This window comes from Paramormyrops kingsleyae, chromosome 12 (genome assembly GCF_048594095.1).
Source record: "Paramormyrops kingsleyae isolate MSU_618 chromosome 12, PKINGS_0.4, whole genome shotgun sequence".
Taxonomy (NCBI): Eukaryota; Metazoa; Chordata; class Actinopteri; order Osteoglossiformes; family Mormyridae; genus Paramormyrops; species Paramormyrops kingsleyae.
The window spans coordinates 14,391,355-14,414,441 of NC_132808.1; the positions used below are offsets into that span (position 1 = coordinate 14,391,355).

The window sequence follows — 23,087 nt, forward strand, 5'->3', positions numbered from 1 at the left end:
CCGTCTGTGATTGAAATAAACCGGCAGATGGCTATAGAAGCAGGAAAACATTGCTGTTCCACGGCATGGTAGTCGCAGATTTATTTTAAAAGATGCAAAAAAACCAAACTTACAATAGTAAAAAAACGAAGAAAACAAAGAAACACATGGGAAGTGTAGCAGGCAGCCACTCAAGGCATTGCATACAGATTATGGTGAAGGTTGATTGTCAATGGCTTTGCTATGCAGATATCCCCAAAAGGCAGCGAAACAAGTAAATGCAGAATCGCTTATAGATTTACACTGATCAACCATGAGTGCCACCTGACTGGCTATAATTTATAGATGCCAAAGCCAGCCTCCCATTTTAGAATCAGGGAAATTCAAAGTTGATGTGCATTTAACAGGGTAAATATTGTGCCAGCATAAGAATTGATATTCTCATATGAATTGCTAGGTTTTAAATTAAAAAACATTAAGCATGTAGTTTTGATATTTCAATTGAAATGTCAGAGTGAGATTTATTCAGCAAAGGCTGGTGTGTGACTCAGTGGGTTAGGACACTGTACCTGTGATCAGAAGGTCACTGTTTCAGCTCCCAGAATGATGGCAGAATGATTTCACCACTTCGTCCCTGAACAAGGCCTTTAATCCCCAATTAATCTAGACTGTCAGATCCGGCTCTTTCAAAAAATGTATGTAACTTTGGATAAAACTATCTTCCAAATAGGTTACATGTAATTGATTTCTGGTTTGTTTCTGTTTCTTATGATGTTTGCAACAAATCCACAGCTCCCACCTATGAAGACAGAATAAATGTTACCTGGAACTTCACCTTGATTGACCAACATATGAATTGGTTTGATGCTCAGAGCTACTGCAGATACAGTTACACAGACCTGGCCACTGTGAGGAATAAAGAAGATAATGACTTGATACATAAGATGGTTACAAATGGCACTTGGGCATGGATTGGCCTGTTCCAGGACACATGGGAATGGTCAGACCTGTCAAACTCCTCATTCCGTAATTGGAAAATAGGTCAAAATGATAATGAGAATAACACATGTGCTTTAGCACAGGTCACCTGGCCTGGGACATGGGATATGACACCATGTGATGAAAAGCATCCATTTGTATGCTATGATGGTGAGTTATGTAACTTTTCTGTGACCAGTGACCAATTCTCACCTTTATCTAACAACTTTAATTTATGTTACTATGAAAAAATACTGCACATATAAAAGTACAGTATAGTGTTATAAGTACACATAACACTGCACAGTTGCATCAGAAAGTTATTTTGTCTTCACTCTTTTGTGGATTTCACTCCTTATGGTAATAAATTCCTTTCTCAAAGTTTCCAAATGTCACATGACTTTCTCCTGAACCGGCTTTCTGATCATCTTACCTTCTGCTCTAGATTGCCTGATTTTGGTAAACAGAACCATGACCTGGAATGAAACCCTGAATTACTGCAGAACACACTATTTTGACCTGGCCTCTGTCCACAATGAGGAGATCCAGTACTGGGTCAGTAGGATGGCTGAGAACGCCTCCACTGATCAGGTCTGGCTGGGGCTGCGCTTCTCCTGCTCCCCGAACTTCTGGTTCTGGGTCAGTGCAGAAAATGTCAGCTATCAGACCTGGTCCCCAAACAACATATCCAACAGTAACATGTGTGAAACCACAGGGGCAGTACAATCTGGAAACCCAGATTATTGGGTCAGTCTGCCTGAGACGGAGGAGCTCAGCTTCATGTGTTCCATATGTCCAGGTAAGGCGGATCCAGGTAAGGCACAGTACCTGCAGAATAAAAACATGGAAAACTACAAAGTTGCATCAGAATCTCATTTTGCTTATGCATTTCACTCCCTCTACCCTTCTCATGACAAACTCTTTTTTCCAAATTCCAAATAATAATAATGCACAACTTTCCATATTTAGTAATCTAATTTGTTTTCTAAAATCGATTTGAGAGGTGAAAATTTATCCATTCATCCTTTTTCTATATGTGCTTGTTCTATGCAGGTTCACAGGGGAATACAGCCAAAACTGCACAAGGTGAGCCGAACAAATATGCAACATGTCTATTCTGTTTTACATACGTAGTTCTGTGTTCACCCAGAGGCATTCCAGAACATTCTGTTTATTATAGTAGATATTCTCACTATCAGAGACAGAAAGAATCATTTTAAAAGGGATAGAAAAACAGAAACCCTTCAGACTCATAGAGACCAGGTAATGGCCTTTATAGGCATTTTTAACCATCGTCTTTTATGCTTCTTTAAATATACATTGAATTTTTCCAAATAACCTTCTTAGGAATATGAAGATCTTAGATTATCATTTATTTTACACCTTTACACATAGTATTATATTTAAAGAATAATACAGAATAAGTTACTGTTAAAACATCTTTATCAGCATACTGTATATGGAATTTTTGACAAGTTTGCAAAAAATCCTTTGTTACTCTAAATGTTACTCACTCCAAAGAACACTATGTTATATTTATGTGCATTTTACATTAATTGTTTTTCATGATACATGTAGCCAAGCATTATCTGTATACAGTGAAAATATGGTCAAAAATGGAAATGAAATTGAGGATATTGAAGAACAAACTTTAAAAACTGTCTAAAATGTTACAATTATGTGTGCTATGTAAAGAAACAAGCAAAACTTCAATCGAAACATATTCTGGAATTGTTTTCAAATGATGTAATTTACTGCCTTCAAACAATTATTTGTAAACCTGGCCAATCATAGAGCTGAATGAATACCTGATAATGGGGGGAATTCCCAGTCATAGTAGAGATCTTTTAACACAACACATAACAGCAGATGTTCCAATAGGCAGGTAATTGGACGCCCTTAGTTTCCTGCCTTGGTGGTCATTCCCCACACAAGCATTTGTAGGGTTAGTTGAGTGTCCCAATTGATGAAATAGCCTATGCATTGAAGAAAAGAGTCATAAAATTTCACAATCAATATACAAAATTTCCATTTTTGGCCATTTTTTCACAGTGTACAAATAATTTTTGGCTGCACTGTATTTCTAAAGTGATTTAAATTGGTCCAGGGGCTGCCCATCCAAGCTATATGTGTGTGGAGCTTGCAGGTTCTCAAAACTGACCATTGGTGTGAATGTATGTGTGAATGGTGTGTGTGTGTCCACTTCCATGGGTTGGCTCCCCATCTTGGGTAATTCCCACATCTTTCCAAATTTAGGAATCTAATTTGTTTTCTAAAATCGATTTGGGAGGTGAAAATTTATCCATTCATCCTTTGTCTATATGTGCTTGTTCTATGCAGGTTCACAGGGGAACATAGCCGAAATTGCACAAGGTGAGCCGAACAAATACGCAACATGTCTATTCTGTTTTACATACATAGTTCTGTGTTCACCCAGAGGCATTCCAGAACATTCTGTTTATTATAGTAGATATTCTCACTATCAGAGGCAGAAAGAATCATTTTAAAAGGGATAGAAAAACAGAAACCCTTCAGACTCATAGAGACCAGGTAATGGCCTTTATAGGCATTTTAACCATCATCTTTTAAGCTTCTTTAAATATACATTGAAATTTTCCAAAAAATCTTCTTAGAAATATGAAGATCTTAGATTATCATTTATTTTACACCTTTAGACATAGTATTATATTTAAATAATGTTCCCCACACAAGCATTTGTTGGGTTAGTTGAGTCTCCCAATTGATGAAATAGCCTATGCATTGAAGAAAAGAGTCATAAAATTTCACAATCAATATACAAAATTTCAATTTTTGGCCATTTTTTCACAGTGTACAAATAATTTTTGGCTGCACTGTATTTCTAAAGTGATTTAAATTGGTGCAGGGGCTGCCCATCCAAGCTGTATGTGTGTGGAGCTTGCAGGTCCTCAAAACTGACCATTGGTGTGAATGTACAGTATGTGTGAATGGTGTGTGTGTGTCCACTTCCATGGGTTGGCTCCCCATCTTGGGTTATTCCCACATATTTCCATATTTAGGAATTCTAAATATATTTTAGAAAATAAATTAGGTTAATGTAATTTATTTTCTAAAATCAATTTGGGAGGTGAAAATGTATCCATTCATCCTTTTTCTATGCGTGTTTGTTCTATGCTGGCGCGCAGGTGTACGAAGCCAATCCTGAAAGCTCTGGGTACCTGCGAAGTATAAACCCTTATCGGGGTGCAACAGATCATCATACTTGTGATATGTGTTATACAGAGTGATTTGATAATACACTTGTGGCCAAAAGTAAAGAACATAATATCATGGCTCTCTTGAGTTTCCCGGTATTTCTACTACTCTGATATTTCTCTGATAGAATGATTGGAACAGATACTTCTTTGTCACAAAAAACATTCATGAAGTTTGGTTCTTTTATGACTTTATTATGGGTTAACAGAAAAAAAGTGATCACATCTGCTGGGTCAAAAATATACATACAGCAACATGAATTAGCAATTTTGGTGACTTAGAAAGTTGTGTCAGTGAAATAAGCTTCATAGCATGGCCTCTTAACTTCTTGTGAGTGATTATGAGTGGCTTCAGTTGGTGACTTCTCTGAGGCCACTTAAGTAGGGCTCATTGGATACAAACGCCCACAAATGCTACAATGCGAAAGTCAAAGGAGCTCAGCATGGATCTGAAAAAGCAAATTATTGACTTGAACAAGTCAGGAAAGTCACTTGGAGTCATTTCAAAGCAGCTGTAGGTCCCAAGAGCAACAGTGCAAACTTCATGAATGTTTTTTAATATTCAGATTTTTATTGGACTTAAGTTTTAGAACGTACCATGTTCTAGGATGGTATGTCATGGATATAAGTCTCTACCACATTTTAATGTTACGAATCTAGGCCTTATCTTATGTTTGAGTATGCTGGGAGGTTGGAGTAGTATTGTGAGTGATAGGTGCATGATCCTAAAAGAATTTGCATTGTTTCGGTTCCATGTGATAAATACATGCAATGCTGAGATTTATCATTTAACATTTACTTTATCTGACAGGCTCAAGGGAGCATCCATAGAAAGCACCAATCATTCATTAGTCTACAAAAGTAGACCATTTCTGGGACAGCACTGCAAGCTTATTTTACTAAGGTTTCATACACTTGCGTTACTCAACACCATCATGGTGGATAAAAAAAAAAAAAAAAACAGAAATCTGTTAAAAGGCTGTACCATATCATGGTATGCACAGTGTTGTGCAAGCTACAGTACTTGTAAAATGTAGTGAGCTAAGCTATCAGTTACTCAACAATAAATTAAGCTTCACTACACAAAAGCTACCACCCATAGAAATATAGCAAGCCAAGTTACACAAATATGGCAAAAGTAGCTTACTACATCAGAAGCTACTTCATGTTGTACCAACCTAATGCCTGATCAGTTCAAAATGACAGTCAGATACACATTTATAAAAGAACAACCCATGATTTAACAGTGTAGACATTGCATTATGTGAAGCATTGAGACATAAATAAAAGCTTACTTTTGGAAATAAAACAAAAAAAAAAAGTTATTGGTCTACTACTAGGTAAACTAGTACTCTAGTAAACAAACTATTTAATACCAAATGAAAGCTACTGTTTAGTGTTCAATGGGCAAGACATGGCTATAGGTTTAAACCAATCAATTTAAAATTTCTAAGAAAAAGAAAAACCATATTAACAGCCATCTTATTTCCTCAGGGCCGCCCTTAACGAGAAAACTTCTTCAGACCCCTATTAAACAAGTCGATTGAAGTTACAGATGAACTTTGTGTTTAAGAACCGTGTTACAGTCGTCCCTCGCGGTTAATCCACGGTTAATCCGTTCCAGACTGTACCGCGTTAAATGAATTTCCACAAAGTAGGATTCTTTATTATTCGGCTGCACCTGGCATTGAAGGATTTGCGGGGGTGCTCGAATACATAGGCATACAGTCCATATGTACAGTGGTGTATAATTGACATAGACAACAGAGCGCGCATTGTATCATTTTCACTGTCTATCTACTTTTTAATTAATAAATGTATTTGAAAAAACCGCAATAGAGTGAAGGCGCGAAAGTCGAAGCGCGAAATGGCAAGGGACGACTGTAAACTGTTTTTACAGACGACATGCAACACCATGATTAATAAGCATGGTTCAGAGAGTGATCACTGGGATAATAGCAAATGAACTGGTCCAAACTGAAATGAGAATCAAAGTCCTGAATTACATGTTTTAGTGCTGGGGGGATGGGATGGGATGGAAGGGAAGGGAAGGGAGGGGAGAGGTAATGGTGAATGGGTGGGCTCTTATTGTTCTAACAAATGTTTGTTTACACGGCACAAGATAAGCTTTTCAAAAGTGGCATCAGAAAGGTGGTTTCTCTTTGGTCTGATAATATCTTTTCCAATGCTAAACTTGCTGGGACCCCTGTGTTGTATCTATACTTTTTAATAACTAAGGTGGATGCATCATCAAATTGCTAAAGCTGGATTCATTTTCATTACTTTTAAGTGTTTTTTATTTATTAATTAGTTAAAATCCAGGACAGAATTTGGGCAAAGTTTAAAAGCAAATAAATACTGTAGCGCGGAGGCACCAGCGGGCAGTGCAGCATGTTGGACTTATGCCAGCTTGTAAATAGTTCTCAGTAATCGCTTGTGTCATTATAAATGTGCTGTGTGTTATGTCATGTATAATCGTTAATGTTTATTGTTGTACGTAGTGTGTGTGTATGTGTGCGTGCGCCCACCGTGTGTATGAGGAGTAAACGGGGCGACGTGCACGGTGGGCAGTGCGAGTGTGTGGGTTGTAGTAATACGGGTGTAATAAACGCCATCTGGTGATTAAACCCTGAACTATCTCTGCTGTTTAATTGTTGCAAGAATGGTTCCGTGGCCCACTAGTTCAATATCCATCCATCCATTTTCTCCCGCTTAATATTGTAAATATTAAACTGTGTGTGTGTGTGTGCGTGTGTGTGCGCGCGCGCAACTGAGCCTGTTTGCTTGCCTGGTGCCGCTGAGTCACGTGACAGCTGGGAGTGGCAATCGACAGCAGCAGCGCTTACACAGACATCCGCAGTGCATTCCGGACAGAAATTGAAACTGAAGTATCGATCTCATGACGCTGCCATACGCGTGCGTGTTTCGATAGGCAGGCAGTAGAAGCGGAGTACAAGGTTGCGCATGAACATGCTTCATTTCTGTCTGATTGTTGTGTTTCAAAATCATACTGCAGAGGAAACCTCTGCTTTTCTCAGACATGTCCTGGAAATTGTAGCTTTTGTGGACGCTTCGTCGCTACTAACTAGTGGAAAGTTATTTGATTCAGAAATCAGTGACGCTACAGGCAAGCTACTACAAAATGCAGTTAAACTAATAGCTTCGCTACATGTAGCGGTGCTACCGCCCATCATTGGGTATGCAAATAAACATCCAGCATCACTGGTTTACAGGGAAGGGGGCAGTAGCAGGAGCTGCATAGCAAAGGGTGTCACAACTCTTGTAACATGTTTCCACATATAAAACCCACCAACCAAGGCCAGAACAGGCAACCAAAAATCAACAAATACACCATACCCACCATCAAAATATATACAATCACAGCATTTCCCTAACACAAAGCTAATATAAAAATCACATGCAAAAAAAAAAAACACGAAAAACAAGGCATTGTTTAACTTATCAGCACACAATTCTCTGATTTTCAAAAACAACCAGCACTGAAAGAAAAAGACTTTGATATATGATCAGTAAAGGCTGAGAGGTCCTTCTTGGTCCAAGTCATTCTCATGATGGTTGGTAAATCGGGGTGGCTGTTACGATCCTCATATGAGTTGTTGTTTGCATATTAAAATAGGGCAGATTGGGGCCACACATTATGCACCTGTGTACCACCTATATGGGCTTGTAATCTTGGAAGAGGTGGAGTTACAGTGATCTAACATTCTATGGTGTCAACTGAACACTATAAGAGCTATTAAAATTTAACACTATATAACAACACTCATTGCATTCTGTAAAGTGTTAAATGTAACACTGATTTGGTGAGAATTATATAAACACCATGCAGTGTTAATTTAACACTGGCAAATTTGCTGTGTATCTGCATGGTGTAACTTTTTGAAAATAATTGATACAGTACATTTTGCTAATGATTAATGTTTAAATGAATGCATGTATTTCAAAATGACTATTTGTAATTTGATTACAAATTTGCATGGAACTGGATGTGTCCAAGTGTGCTGACTTCTTCTGTTGCTCAGTTCTTACAGGAAAGAAAACAGTGGTGAGATTGACTGTCAGAACTGATGGAGAAATAAAGGATCCTGAATTCAGCAACCATCTGTTAAAGCAGGTCAGTTCAGTTCTTTTGTGGAGTACATAGAGAAAGACACAAATTGCCAATAGATGCGCAAGGAAATATTCCGTTGTGTTATTATCTAGTTAAAGGAGAAACTGATCAGCGCAGGCATGTCAGAAGGCACCAATCTTTTCTGGAGGACTCAACTTCTAAGGATTAAAGAGCATAAATGACAAGGTAACGGGTTTTTAACATCTAGTTATTGAAGGTGTAAGTAAATACATCTTCAGTATTGTTGTAATTATTATTCTACTGTGAGCAGTTTCTGTGACAGAGTATATTGTATTACCTTCATTTAGTAGATGTGTTTGTCAAATGAGTCATACAACGAGGTAGATAATTCCTAAGGCTTGTGTCTACATTATGTCACAAGCAATCAGTTTACAGGAGAGGTAACAGAATGGTGTATCTGTGTGTTTTCCCTTTTCAGGGGTCTGTGAATTTGGAAGAAACAAATCCTCAGTGTGTCTGGATTCTCAGAGGGATCTGTGGACCAGAGCAGCCCAATATGCATTCATTTGCACATAATGCAAAAAAATCTTTGCTTTCTACTTAATTCATGATAATACAAGTAATTGTCTGTCCTTCTGCATCTACATAAGATAAACCTTCATTTGTGCTGATCCTGAAACAGATAATCGCTAACTGCATTTCAGGCCTCACAGTGCTCACTGCTTTCCTTGGCGTGTTCCAGTTTAATGGATAATAAACATTCAGAGGTGAAAATATTTTCCATAGTCTCATGATTCTAGGATTGTGGGTTTAACTCCTGCCCCAAGTTCTGTATTTGTGAAGCTTGAATGGATACACCTTTGGATACACATGTTACACTCCACAACTGTTGATAATAACATACTGCAAATTACAAATTATTGCATAGGTGTGTTGAGTGTTGTGTTTCTAACACATGTATTCAACCTTAGTGAGGAGTCAACAAAAAGTCTTATGGGCTACAGGCTCATTAATGTAGCAGATCACAAAATTCATAACGACTGCGTAAATGATGACATTCTTACAGAAATACCAATAAGTATTATAGACACACACAACAACACAAACCATCCATCTCAGAAGCATTGCAGGGAATGACCCAGCCCAAGGCACCACCCCCTTACAGAACACACACACCATTCATCTATGGGATATTTTGGCAGCTCTAATTCACCTAAGCATGTTTGGGGACCGAAGGGGAAACTGGGGAAATCCTGCATCATGCTCTGTTATAACAGATAACGTTCTCCTGTACTCAGTACTCACTGACCCTGCTCTGTTACTTTACATGGTCTGTAGTGATTGACTTCAGTGATTGAGGTATGGCCCAATACTTTTGTCCCTATATTGTAGCTAAAACATAAACAAATGCAATAAAAGCAGGTGTATGGATTTAATTTTGTGCCAAAAGTGTTCATTATAATTATGAATACTGCAACAAATTATTAAGTATCAGAATGAAAATATAAATTGCAAATATCAAAATATAGAATAACATAATTTTTTCCTTCTTCTTCCCTTTTGTGTTTTGCTTCCAGCTGACCAATAGATGTGTAAGGTGTACACCCTCTTCTAAGACACGCTGTCATGATGCATAAGCGCCTGGAGCGCAGACAAATAAGCAGGAAGCCAGAGATCAGGAACACGGGGTTTAATCGCAGCACAAAGCACGCAACAATACAACATCAATGACCGGACTGGGGATACTAACACAGACGTGGACTAAATACACAAGACAAGTCAAAATCAAATAGGAAACAGGTGATAACAATTAGGAAATAACATGAGGTAACGAGGTGGGCGTGGCACACACGAGGATTGTACGGAGCAGGGCGTGACACACGCGCACCCATTAAAAAGTGTCAAAAGCTTTTCAGAATTTTGATTATTACTTTAGGCACAAATTTACCTCCATACAGGTGTGTCCAGACTTTTGACTAGTACCGTATATGTATCACTTGCACTTCAGGCAAATCTGGTACAGTGGAATACTTTTGCATACCACAGCATTGACAAGCACATGATATCTGTTAAAAAAAATCTACACTCTTCTTTGTTTGTATTTGTTTTTAAAATGCAATGCAAAACATCATAGATGTAATAAGTTATCTGTATATGTGGGATTGTTCATTTACATGAAGGATAAAGAATGTTTTACTGTCAATCCAAAATATGTTGTCCATGAAGGGAATGAAATGAGGTATAGGTAGCAATAATAAGATAGAAATAAAATCCATCCATCCATTTTCCAAACTGCTTATCCATCTGGGTCATGAGGGGTCCAGAGCCTATCTTGGGAACAAGGGGCACAGGCAGGAACCAACACAGCACAGGTCACACACACTGACACAACTACAGGGTCAACTTAGAATCACTAAGTAACCTACACTGCAGGAGGAAACCTGAGCCCCCGGCAGAAACCCATGCAAACAGCATGCGAACTCCACACAGAAAGGACCTATGCCCGATCTGGGGATTGAACCCAGGACCTTAACCACTGCACCACCATGCCACCCTAAACAAAATCCAAAACAATAATACGAGATAAAAAATCCATCCATTTTCCAAACCGTTTACCCTTCTGGGTCGCAGGAGGTCCAGAGCCTATCCCAAAAGCTACAGGAACAAGACAGGGAACAACCCAGGATGGGGGGCCAGTCCATCACAGGGCACAATCACATCTATGGCCAATTTAGTAACTCCAATTAGCCTCAGTATGTCTTTGGATTGAGGGGGAGGGGGGGGCAACTTGAGTACCCAAAGGAAACCCCTTAACGACATTGATAGAACATACAACCTCCACACACATGTAACCCAGGCAGAAACTCGAACCCAGGTCCCAGAGGTGTGAGGCAATAATGCTAACCACTGCACCACCATGCCATCCCTTAACCCATTATTTGTCAGCAAATCTTAAAAAATTATATTTAGGAAGAATATGTGCACGTCTCATTTGTAATAAAGTGAAATCTGACTAATCACAGTATTTAAATAAACACACAATTTATGCGTAAAACTGCACCTCTATTCATCTTTGTATTTACTTGTCAAATTATAATGCAAAACAGCATAGATGTAACATGATGTTGGCACATGATAGCTTGTTCATTTACATGAATGTACTGTGACAGGACAACCTGTTGGGAATCCACTGTGCACCAGCACCTGCAAGGGAATACCGGTGAATGACCACTATGAAGGGACTGTCACCTAAAGACCCCTTTTCAATAGCATTCCTTCAATCAACCATAGCCCCTGAGGGAAATTTTTCTGCATCCTTTTCTCCGGAATCGCCGTACTAAAACTGATTTGAAGGTAACTTGTGTTACCTATATATTTTAACTGACAATCAAGAAGAATAATGTTCATAAAGAGAAACATCTGAAACAGCCTACAACATGTTATGTAACTGTTTATGTAACACACATACTCCTCGTAATTTATATATCTTTCTTCCTAATCATTTTCACCACCTTGTTGAACTATGTTTGTTTCATGCTTTGTCTTGGGTTTGTAACTATGTGTTTGCATAACCCAACCCCTGCAGTCAGTAGTATCGTGTCATGCTTGTTGCTTTCTGTGTAATGCCAGAATTTACATTTAGTCCATTATTGTGAATATAATAATTACAACTCAAAGCAAGAGTGTAAGAGCACATGAAGGCCAAAAGAAAAAGATGGAGCAATAAAACACATGTACTGAATTCATTGTCCATCCATTCATACTCACGGGCGTAGCTTTGAGTGTGGGCGGTAGGGACCAAACTTTATCACAAAAGGGCTGTAATATTAGAAATACACTGCAGTTATGCTCACCTTTGGTGTGTTCTGTTCCTAACATTGGGCCACATCTGCATCACAAAGTGTGTGTTTCTAGCAATGAAGTGGGGGAAATACCTCCAGTCACTGGGATGTATCCCAGAACACCAGTGTCTGGTGTGGCTGCATACATGGTAATATTTGCATCTCTCTGTTCTGATACCTGGATTGTTTCCCTGTGTGGGATGACATTCCTCTCATGCTATCCTGTTTTGGAAATATTGACGCTGGATCCCTTCCCATGCATAAATGTGGGTGCATTCCTGTTTATTATGGTGCAATCATATACATGATTGAAAGACAAAGAGAATCATATTGTGACACTGTGAGGTCAGGCAATAGAAACTTACATTATTCACATACTGGCATGACTTGCATCGTACTGCCTTTTAAATGACCTGTAAACTGATGTGTATATTTGTGTGTTTATATTGTAAATAGTGCTGTCACATTGTTCTGTAAGTAATGAATGTAATATGTTTACCTTGGTGTAAGTGTGGCTATATAACGATTACTTTGAGTGTGATTGTTGTGTAAAGTGTCGGCTTTCCTTATCTGTGCCAGTGCTAATTGTCTTTAGCAATGCAATTTTAATAAAGGTAAACTACTTGTATTTTATAAATCCTCTTGTCTGCATAATTTGAATCAGTCACTGCACCGATCCAGCTACAATATTGTGTGATGTGGGCTGGGAGGAAGCAACAAGAAAAACAAAAGGCAGGCATTTTGGCACAAGCAGAAGGATAATATATAAGAAAAATAAATGGATGGTGGATCTTATAATGGGCTATAAAGAAATGTAGAATCTTAGCATTTGTTCTGCTGTTGAAAGTAAAATCTAACTTTTATATGAAAAGGCTAAGGTGTAGTGAGTGTATGTCCTTGTCAGGATGTCTACCCTAGTATTTCACTTAACAGCAAGCCTGAATTGGCCATTCGGTAGAATTCAGCTTCGGAGGTCTACAGCTTTGCTATTCGCAGCTCTGCTGCAAGAACCAATCAGATTGTGCAGTTGTTTTGGAAAATGGAAATTATATCTGATTTAATATCTCCGCATGAAAAGCCAATTAAATTATGTATCACATTAATATATCTACTGTGGTTTCATCATGGTTTGAAGTTGAAAATAAAAGTGTTTTGATTGTTCAACAAATAATTGAAAAACAGGAGGAAAAATTAAGTAATTTAAAAGTTAGTGTCTTTTGAAGACCGTGTAATGTTATGGTATTATACCAAAAATGTTAATTTAATGCAAATGCAATGTAATGTTATTGAAAGGTTAATTTAGGATTTGGGTTAGGATCTGTAAAAACAGAGACTTGATTTCAGTCTTGTGTTTTTCATTGATTCTTAGGTATGGTTCTGTACTTTTGATCGTAACATTAATAAGTTTAAAACAATATCGTTAAATTGCATTTCTGTCAGAACAAAAATTGTATGCTTAAAGAAATACTTCTGGCAACTTTTATTTTGACAGCAAACTTCCCATAGAATGAATTTTCTGCTAGTGCCGTTATTTAGTGAATGCAATGACAGCTGAAGTTGAAACTTGCTTGGCTTATCATTGGAGAGAGACATGCAATACTGTGAAATTTGATTGGTCCCTCTGCAAATCGTGGAGCTCTTTTAGCTCTGCATTTCTGCAGCTGGACCCCTCTCTGGCCATCTGGCTTATCAGGCATTTTCCCAGTGGGCCAATGGGTTTGTGGGACAACAAAAATGTAAGGTGGGTGACACCCCCTTCTCACTGTGGGGATGTATGGGTGGTGGGTCTGTATGGGCAGAACTCCAGGCTGTATTTTTAATCCCAGTCCAGCTCTGCTTAACACCAATTACATTTCCTTTGCTTAACTGATATATTATCGCAATCACTATACTAAAATTTCTTAAATGTGAAATGAATCACAGTGTGGTGGTACAGTAGTTAGTGGTTTGACTTATGCCTCTGGGACAAGGGTTTTAATCTTCACCCCAGCTCTATGTGTGTAGAGGTTGCATGTTTTCCCTGTATCATATTGGAGTTTCCTCCGGGATCTCCAATGTCTCTCCTCAGTCCAATACATGAGAAGGTGAATTGCAGTTGCAAAATTTCCTGTGTGTCTATGTGCCTTGTGATGGCTTGGCCTCCCATCCTGGGTTATTCCCTGCCTTGTGTCTTTAGCTTCTGGGATAGACACTGGATCCCTGTAGCTCTGTACAGGGCAGGAGGGTGTGGAAAATGGATGGATAACTTCAATTCAATTCAATTCAATTTTATTTATATAGCGCATTATCACAACATTACATTGTCTCAATGCGCTTTACATTTATGCCTCGTAAGTACCCCCCAATGAGTAAGCCAAAGGCAACGGTGGCAAGGAAAAACTCCCTAAGAGGAAGAAACCTTGGGAGGAACCAGACCCAAAGGGGGAGCCCATCCTCCAGGGGCCGGCAGATGAGTCAAACAAAACAAGATGATATGACTAAGCTAATACAGGGGTTGAAATATCATTCTCAATGCAGCGGCCGACCGGTGCAGGCACGGGGTGCTTGATGCACGATGGCAGGATTAATAGAGGCACAGGCGCAGGGAAGGATGGCGAGGCATCGCGTGAGCCAAGGGCAGGCAGGTTGGAGGGTAGTTGCCGGAGGTGGAGGTAGTTGTCTTGCAGGCAGCAGAGGCATAAATTCTTCAATGACATTGTGCTCCAGGGAGCACACCCCAGAAGGGGTGAGGGAGGAAGTAAGAAAAATAGTGTATTAGCCAGAGTTGAGGAAACCAGAGGCAGTGCAAGCAAAATGATCGAGTGCAATATTCGTGTAGGCTCCAGCAGATCTGAGTATAGCAGCATGAGAAAGAGGGAGAGACAGGCGGGAACACAGGCATGGGGACTCCCTGAACATCAGCACTCTAGTGTAAAGCTAGAGTGACAGCACTGACACATCAGTTTATCCAAAGCCAATGACACCGTTCCCTCCCAGCTCTTCACCTCATACTGTTAGTCTGACTGGGAGTGAGCGACTAGCTGGAACCAGAACTAGGTTTCCTATACGCTAAGCCATACAAGTGCGTTTTTAATCTAGACTTGAAAAGCGAGAGTGTGTCTGCCGGGAGACCATTCCACAGCTGCGGAGCTCTGTAAGAGAATGCTCTGCAGCCTGCCGCAGCCCTGTCTACTTTAGGAACTAATAGATATCCTGCTCCTTGTGAACGAAGCAGGCGAGAAGGGTTGTAAGGGACCAGAAGATCATTAAGATATTGTGGTGCATGGCCATTCAGAGCTTTGTAGGTCAATAGCAGTAATTTGTAGTCAATCCTAAACTTGACCGGTAGCCAGTGCAGGGAAGACAGGATAGGGCTAATGTGATCAAATTTTTTAGTTTTCGTGAGAACTCTGGCAGCTGCATTTTGTACTAACTGAAGTTTATGTAGGGATCCAGATGGACAACCCGAAAGGAGGGCATTACAGTAGTCCAATCTAGAAGTTATAAAGGCATGTATTAGTTTTTCTGCATCTTGAAAGGAAAGCATCTTCCGAAGCTTGGCTATGTTCCGTAGATGGTAAAATGCCGTACTGGTAATGCTATTTATGTGAGCACTGAAGCAGAGGTCGGAGTCTACCAGGACACCAAGATTTCTGACCACTGTTTTAAATTGAGTAGGGAAGCCGCTAGGGTTGGGGTTTACAAACTTATTGCGGGCATCCTTAGGACTGATTAAAAGAACCTCAGTTTTTTCAGTATTTAACATGAGGAAATTCCATTCCATCCAACAACGGATGTCTAGCAGACAGTCGGCTAAAGAAGAGAGCTGGGATGCGTCACTAGGTTTGACAGATAGATACAATTGTGTATCATCAGCATAACAATGAAAATTAACACTGTAATTTCTAATAATGTTACCAAGTGGCAGCATATATAGATTGAACAGTAGGGGGCCCAGCACTGATCCCTGCGGGACACCATATCTTACTTTACTGGCTATGGATGACTCATTGTTTACATGGACAAACTGGTAACGATCAGTTAAATATGAACGAAACCACAGTAGTGCTGTTCCTTTAATGCCAATCAATGTTTCCAGCCGGTCCAAAAGAATATTATGGTCTACAGTATCGAATGCTGCAGTTAGATCCAGTAAGAATAATAGCGATATACAGCCACGGTCGGAAGCCATAAGCAAGTCGTTTATCACTTTGACTAAGGCCGTTTCTGTGCTATGATTGGGTCTGAAACCAGACTGATACAGTATAGCTCGTTGGCATTATTATCTTGAAGAAAGGAAAACAGCTGGTGAGCAACAACTTTCTCTAGAATTTTAGAAATGAAGGGAAGATTTGAGATGGGTCTATAGTTTCCTAAGTCACTAGGTTCAAGATTTGGTTTCTTTAGGATAGGTCTAATAACAGCCATTTTAAAAGATTTAGGAACATACTGTATCCAAGACTAAGAGATGAGTTTAACAAAACTTGCAGTCTTAAATAAACTTTTTGTAAATCAAAAGCTCTGCTAAGAACAAGAACCTCACTGGTGCCTGAAACATTAATAATCTCAGTCTAAACACCTGTTCTTCTGCAACAAAGTCCTTGCATTTTATAAATAATATGAGGTAGATGTTAGAAAATAATATTTTTCCATTAACTTTTAATGTAAATTAATACATTTAGCACCAGAATAGAGAGGAAATAATGTAATTTTGTGGTTTTTTTTTTTATTTCTTGACTTGTCAGTATAAAATAAGACAGAACAGCAGTGTAGAATTTGCTTTTCCTGATACAATACACTGAACAAAAAGTGTTTTTAATTCTTCCTTAACCTATAGTCCTTTCAGACACTTCTTCACTTTCAGTTAGTCAAGCATGCAAATATTTTTCCACTTCCTGAAAGAACCAGAAAACAGAACAAAGTGAGCATAACAAATATGCAACATGTGTATTCTGTTTTACATACATAGTTCTGTGTACGCCCAGAGACATTCCAGAACATTCTGTTCAATAAAGTAGATACTGTCACTGACCGAAAAACAGAAACCCTTCAGACACACAGAGACCAGGTAATGGCATTTATTGGCATTTTTAACCATCATCTTTTAACCTTTTTTTTTTAAAAAATATACATTGTAATTTTACTAAAAATATTCTTAGGAATATGAAGATCTTAGATTATCATTTAGTTTACAACTTTACACATAGCATTATATTTAAAAAATAAGTTACCGTTATAACACTTTCATCAGCATATATGGATTTTTTTCTGGCAAGTTTGCAAAAAATCCTTTGTTACTCTAAACATTATTCACTCAAAGAACACTATATTATATTTATGTGCATTTTACATTGTTTTTCATGATACTTGTAGCCAAACATTATTTGTACACTGTGAAAAAATGGTCAAAAATGAGAATGAAATTGAGGATATTGAAGAACAAATTTTTTAAAACTGTATAAAATGTTACAATTATATGTGATATGTAAAGAAACGAGAAAAACTTGTATTTGAAACATGTTCTGGAATTGTTTTCAAATGATGTAATTTACTGCCTTCAAACAATTATTTGTACACCTCGCCAATCATAGAGCTGAATGAATACGTGACAATGGGGGAATTCCCAGTCATAGTAGAGATCATTTAACACATAACAGCAGATGTTCCAATAGGCAGGTAATTGGACGCCCTTAGTTTCCCACCTTGGTGGTCATTCTCCACACAAGCATTTGTAGGGTTAGTTGAGTTTCCCAATATGGTTAAAACTGATGAAATACACAATGCATTGAGAAAAAGAGTCATAAAATTTCACAATCAATATCCTAAATTTTATTTCAATTTTTGACCATTTTCTCACAGTGTACAGATATTTTTTGGCTGCACTGTATTTCTAAAGTGATTAAAATTGGTGCAGGGGCTGCCCATCCAAGCTGTATGTGTGTGGAGCTTGCAGGTTCTCAAAACTGTCCGTAGGTGTGACTGTATGTGTGAATGGTGTGTGTGTGTCCACTTCCATGGGTTGGCTCCCCATCTTGGGTAATTCCCACATCTTTCCATATTTAGGAATCTAATTTGTTTTCTAAAATCGATTTGGGAGGTGAAAATTTATCCATTCACCCTTTTTCTATATGTGCTTGTTCTATGCAGGTTCACAGGGGAACATAGCCAAACCTGCACAAGGTGAGCCGAACAAATATGCAACATGTCTATTCTGTTTTACATACGTAGTTCTGTGTTCACCCAGAGGCATTCCAGAACATTCTGTTTATTATAGTAGATACTCTCACTATCAGAGGCACAAAGAATCATTTTAAAAGGGATAGAAAAACAGAAACCCTTCAGACTCATTGAGACCAGGTAATGGCCTTTATAGGCATTTTTAACCATCATCTTTTAAGCTTCTTTAAATATACATTGAAATTTTCCAAAAAATCTTCTTAGGAATATGAAGATCTTAGATTATCATTTATTTTGCACCTTTACACATAGTATTATATTTAAAAAATAATACAGAATAAGTTACTGTTAAAACATCTTTATCAGCATATATGGAATTTTTGACAAGTTTGCAAAAAATCCTTTGTTACTCTAAATGTTACTCACTCCAAAGAACACTATGTTATATTTATGTGCATTTTACATTAGTTGTTTTTCATGATACATGTAGCCAAGCATTATCTGTATACAGTGAAAAAATGGTCAAAAATGGAAATGAAATTGAGGATATTGAAGAACAAACTTTAAAAACTGTCTAAAATGTTACAAATATGTGTGCTATGTAAAGAAACAAGCAAAACTTCAATCGAAACATATTCTGGAATTGTTTTCAAATGATGTAATTTACTGCCTTCAAACAATTATTTGTACACCTGGCCAATCATAGAGCTGAATGAATACGTGACAATGGGGGGAATTCCCAGTCATAGTAGAGATCTTTTAACACAACACATAACAGCAGATGTTCCAATAGGCAGGTAATTGGACGCCCTTAGTTTCCTGCCTTGGTGGTCATTCCCCACACAAGCATTTGTTGGGTTAGTTGAGTTTCCCAACATGGTTAAAACTAATGAAATTCCCAATGCATTGAGGAAAAGAGTCATATTTTTTCACAGTGTACAAATAAGTTTTGGCTGCACAATATTTCTTAAGAGATTTAAATTGGTGCAGGGGCTGCCCATCCAAGCTGTACAGCATGTGTGTGGAGTTTGCATGTTCTCAAAACTGACCGTAAGTGTGAAAGTATGTGTGAATGGTGTGTGAGTGAATCCCAGTATAGAATAAAGCAGTGTAGAAAACGAATGAATGAAAGGGCTCTAATGAAACAACATGGATAGTGGGTAGGTTAGTAAGTTTACTTTATTGGTTCTCAAGAGAGAAATTACTTTTCTGTTGCTGGTCTAGATACATAGAGCAGGTGTAACAGCCATATTGTCAAACAATAAGTACAGAGATCGAATTTATCGACGGCAAAAGCCGCCGTGCCTTAGCAATTTGCCGTGCTGCCCTGAATATTTACAAGTTCTTGCAGTGCCCTCTTCCTCAGTTGCCTTTGTGCCCTGTTGTGTATGTTTAGATCATAATAAAGTCAATAAACTTATGAAATCAAGAACAAGTTCTTCCGTTTTTTACTTCTCTGTCACCATGTCCATGATATCTGGGTTGATAAGCGCATCCCATAATTTTACGTTAGCCACGCCTCCATGGTTAAATTATTCAGAGCGGCTATTCTAGCCGATGCTTACCTCCCTCCGAAACTAATAGCAACATGTTCATAGAATAAGGAGGGTGAGAAGGTTTAGAAGTTCTTTTGAAAGTGTATTGGGCTGTATTGGGGGTATTTTTGGCACTTGAACAATCATCGATTTACATCGACAAATACATGTTAAGGACCTGTTATAAGGCCTCAAAGTTCCAATTAAAATGCCTACGAAAGATCGGGTGAAAAAAAGAAAGCAGGCTGAGATGACGGCCGCTGCTTCTAAGATAAACCACATTTTTTAGGTAATTTCGCTGGTTATGCATGTCTTTCCCAATCATACCGCATCTATTGTTATGGAAATTATCTGTCATTACTTGACGTTGTAATAATTTATAATAGATTGTAATAATTCATAGAAGATTGAAATAATTGATACCAGATGTGCATTGAATTTTAGTGAAAACGGAGAAGGAGTTAGAGCATAAACTGTACTGTCCTGCAGCTGCTGTCACGGGACAGTTCGTAGTGGCTCGCGGAAGTGTTGCGGGACAGTTCGTAGTGGCTCGCGGCACTGGGCGGGACAGTTCGTAGTGGCTCACGGCACTGGGCGGGACAGTTAGCGAGTGGCTCGCGACAGTGTTTGAGTGCCTCCGGACAGTGTTTGAGTGGCTCGGGACAGTTGGCGAGTGTCAGTTAGTTGGCTTGAATATGGTCACTCATGCATTATTTTGAAGTTCTGTTAGTCATGTTAGTGTTCAATGTCTCAGTAAAAAAAATAAATAAATAAAGTTTTTATCACTGACAATAGCTGGTTCTGTTTTTTTTCATAAAACATTTCGTCATTACTGAGTAGGTGAATGAAGGCAACAGCATCTTTTTTTCAATAGCTAGTCTAACACTATTTCACAGGGTGCTAATGCATTTATTGCCCTTGAAAATGTCACAATGCTAAATATTTCATGCGTCCGGCTATATACCTTTTTGCCTCAGTGCCCTGGCCAGTAATTCTTGATTGCCTTGGTGCCCTTCGAACCTACGGGAAAATGCCTTAGTGCCCTCCTATATTTGAGGGGATAAAAGGCAAACATTGCTGTGCCCCCCGAACAAAGTAATTCTACTCCTGTAAGTATAATACACATAAATAAATACATTTTAATTGAACATATTAAACGCAATGCATAAGATGTCCGCATACTCTCCAGCAAAAAAAAATGGGTTTGGGAGCTTTTCTGATATATTTAATCTTGACCAATGCAGACACTTTTGCTGGTAGACTTTTGCAAAGTGAATTGATTTGGAAAAAATAAAGAAAACAAAAGCAGGAAACATCAATTACCTGAATCGAGGCTGCCTTGAAAAACTGAATATTTACAGTACAGCACTTTTTTTTTTTTACCTGTTTAGTGTGATTTCTGCATCAATATATCTTTGGAAAGCTTTTATTTATCTGCGTTGTTTGATGGTACAGTAAAACCTCAGATTGCGAGTAACTTGGTTTCTGAGTGTTTTGCAAGATGAGCAAAAATTTTTAAGAAATTTTAGCGGTAAACGAGCAAGGTATTACGTATACACTTTGTCTACCAAGCGTTATGTAATCACAACTAAGCCGATGGTTCTTTTCTCTCTCTCGCTGCGGGATTGTGGGTAATTGTTTCCCGTGCTTGGTCTCAGTTGGCATCCCTCACTCGTATAGTCAAAATTTAGTACGAAAGCATCATCCGAATAAGGGCATAACAGTGTGAGCGATGAATCTGTTTAACAACAATGCAGCGTCACATTTCCGTGAAATCGAAAAGGAGGCAAAAGCAGCTGCCATTGGATAGGTTCCTTGTTAAAATCGGACACAAAGAAAAAGATTCCAGTGAACCAACAGATAGCAGTGATTCCATTAGTTATAGTGAAAGTCGTCATACAAAATAACCCTCCTCCTCTCCCTTGTCTCCCTCACACCATCCACGATTCTTTTCAAAGTTAAAGTGCAGGTTAATTTGTTTTATGTATTTTTACTTTATATTTTGTATTAATCATTTTTATATGAATATTGTTGGGTTGTGGAAGGAATCGTCTGAGTTTCTGTAACCTACATGATATTTCGTAATTGATTTTTTTTTTGAAGTTTCTGTCTTTAGTGGGACATGTGTGTATGTGGCAATTGCACTTGTTCTATGTTTTAAGTGAATGAGGCATATTTTGGTAATATCGCGATAGCTCTGAGCAACATATGTTCATTGTGAGTAAGCGGGGTGAAAAGCTGAGCGTTGCTGCCGACATTAGTGGCGCCTAAACTACTTCTTTCTTGCTATCAGAATCTGCCTCCCATGCTAGGTCAAGCCGCCAACAAAGCGACCATGCTGCCATTTTACCTCTCCCTTCCCGCTGAAGAAGCACAAACAGCGCCAACTTCCTTAATTCCCCCCCGTTCTTCTCGGAAGGGACAGTAAGGAGGAGCTGGCCAATTTTTTTATTATATATTTTTTTAGCATTTGGGTACCCAGCAAAGAATATATATTTTTTGTTTTATCAAAAGAACTAATTCTTTTTTTTGTATGGACAAAAAATTAATTATTGAAATATATGATTATGTTCTTGGTTTATGTGCTGAGATTTATATTAAACCGACTTGGCGATTGAACTATTATATAAAAAGGCTGTGAAGAAAGACACATCGTGTCCACATCACATTTCTTTCTAAAACCCCAGTGACTGGACTCAATTTGCATAAAGAAATTGCAAGACCCTGTACCCTACCCCTGTTTTTTTTATTCAATAGAATTAAGGGTTACATTTACATTATTTCTAATGGGAAAATTCGCTTTGATATACGAGTGCTTTGGATTACAAGCACATTTCCGGAACGAATTATGCTCACAATCTGAGGTTTTACTGTACATCGATTCATCTCTGAATTCTCAATGTTTGCCATTAATTTTCACTTTTTTTGGGACATTTTGCTAGCAAATGCTAGATAATGTGCATTGCTCCTAAGTGTCTCTGTGTCACTTCTTTTGTTAAATAATAATGTTTTTTTATGAGACAACTATATACAGTAAATGTACTATATACAGCTCTTGGAAAAAGAAGAGACTGCTCCAAAAAATCTACATTTTTGAATCCTGGTTTAATCCTGGTTATGTTTGCAGAAGGCTACATGGCAGGTTGCTTCCAGGTTCAACATTTCTAATACAGCAATACACAAGAACACGGTGAAGCAAGAGACACTTGCCAATGACCAAAAACCAGCCAGGTAGAGGGAAGAAACAACCTTCTAATGCCAGAGATAACCA

General features: G+C 38.4%; 1 protein-coding gene across 1 annotated transcript in view; it reads left to right on the forward strand.

The window, feature by feature from the left end:
* LOC111856478 (putative C-type lectin domain family 20 member A) overlaps nucleotides 1-23,087 on the forward strand; it is a 213,452-nt gene that overhangs the window by 100,616 nt on the left and 89,749 nt on the right. The window contains exon 5 of the mRNA XM_072718463.1: nucleotides 8,234-8,325. Coding sequence (XP_072574564.1) covers nucleotides 8,234-8,325 — 92 coding nt within the window. The remainder of the gene's footprint in view (nucleotides 1-8,233; nucleotides 8,326-23,087) is intronic.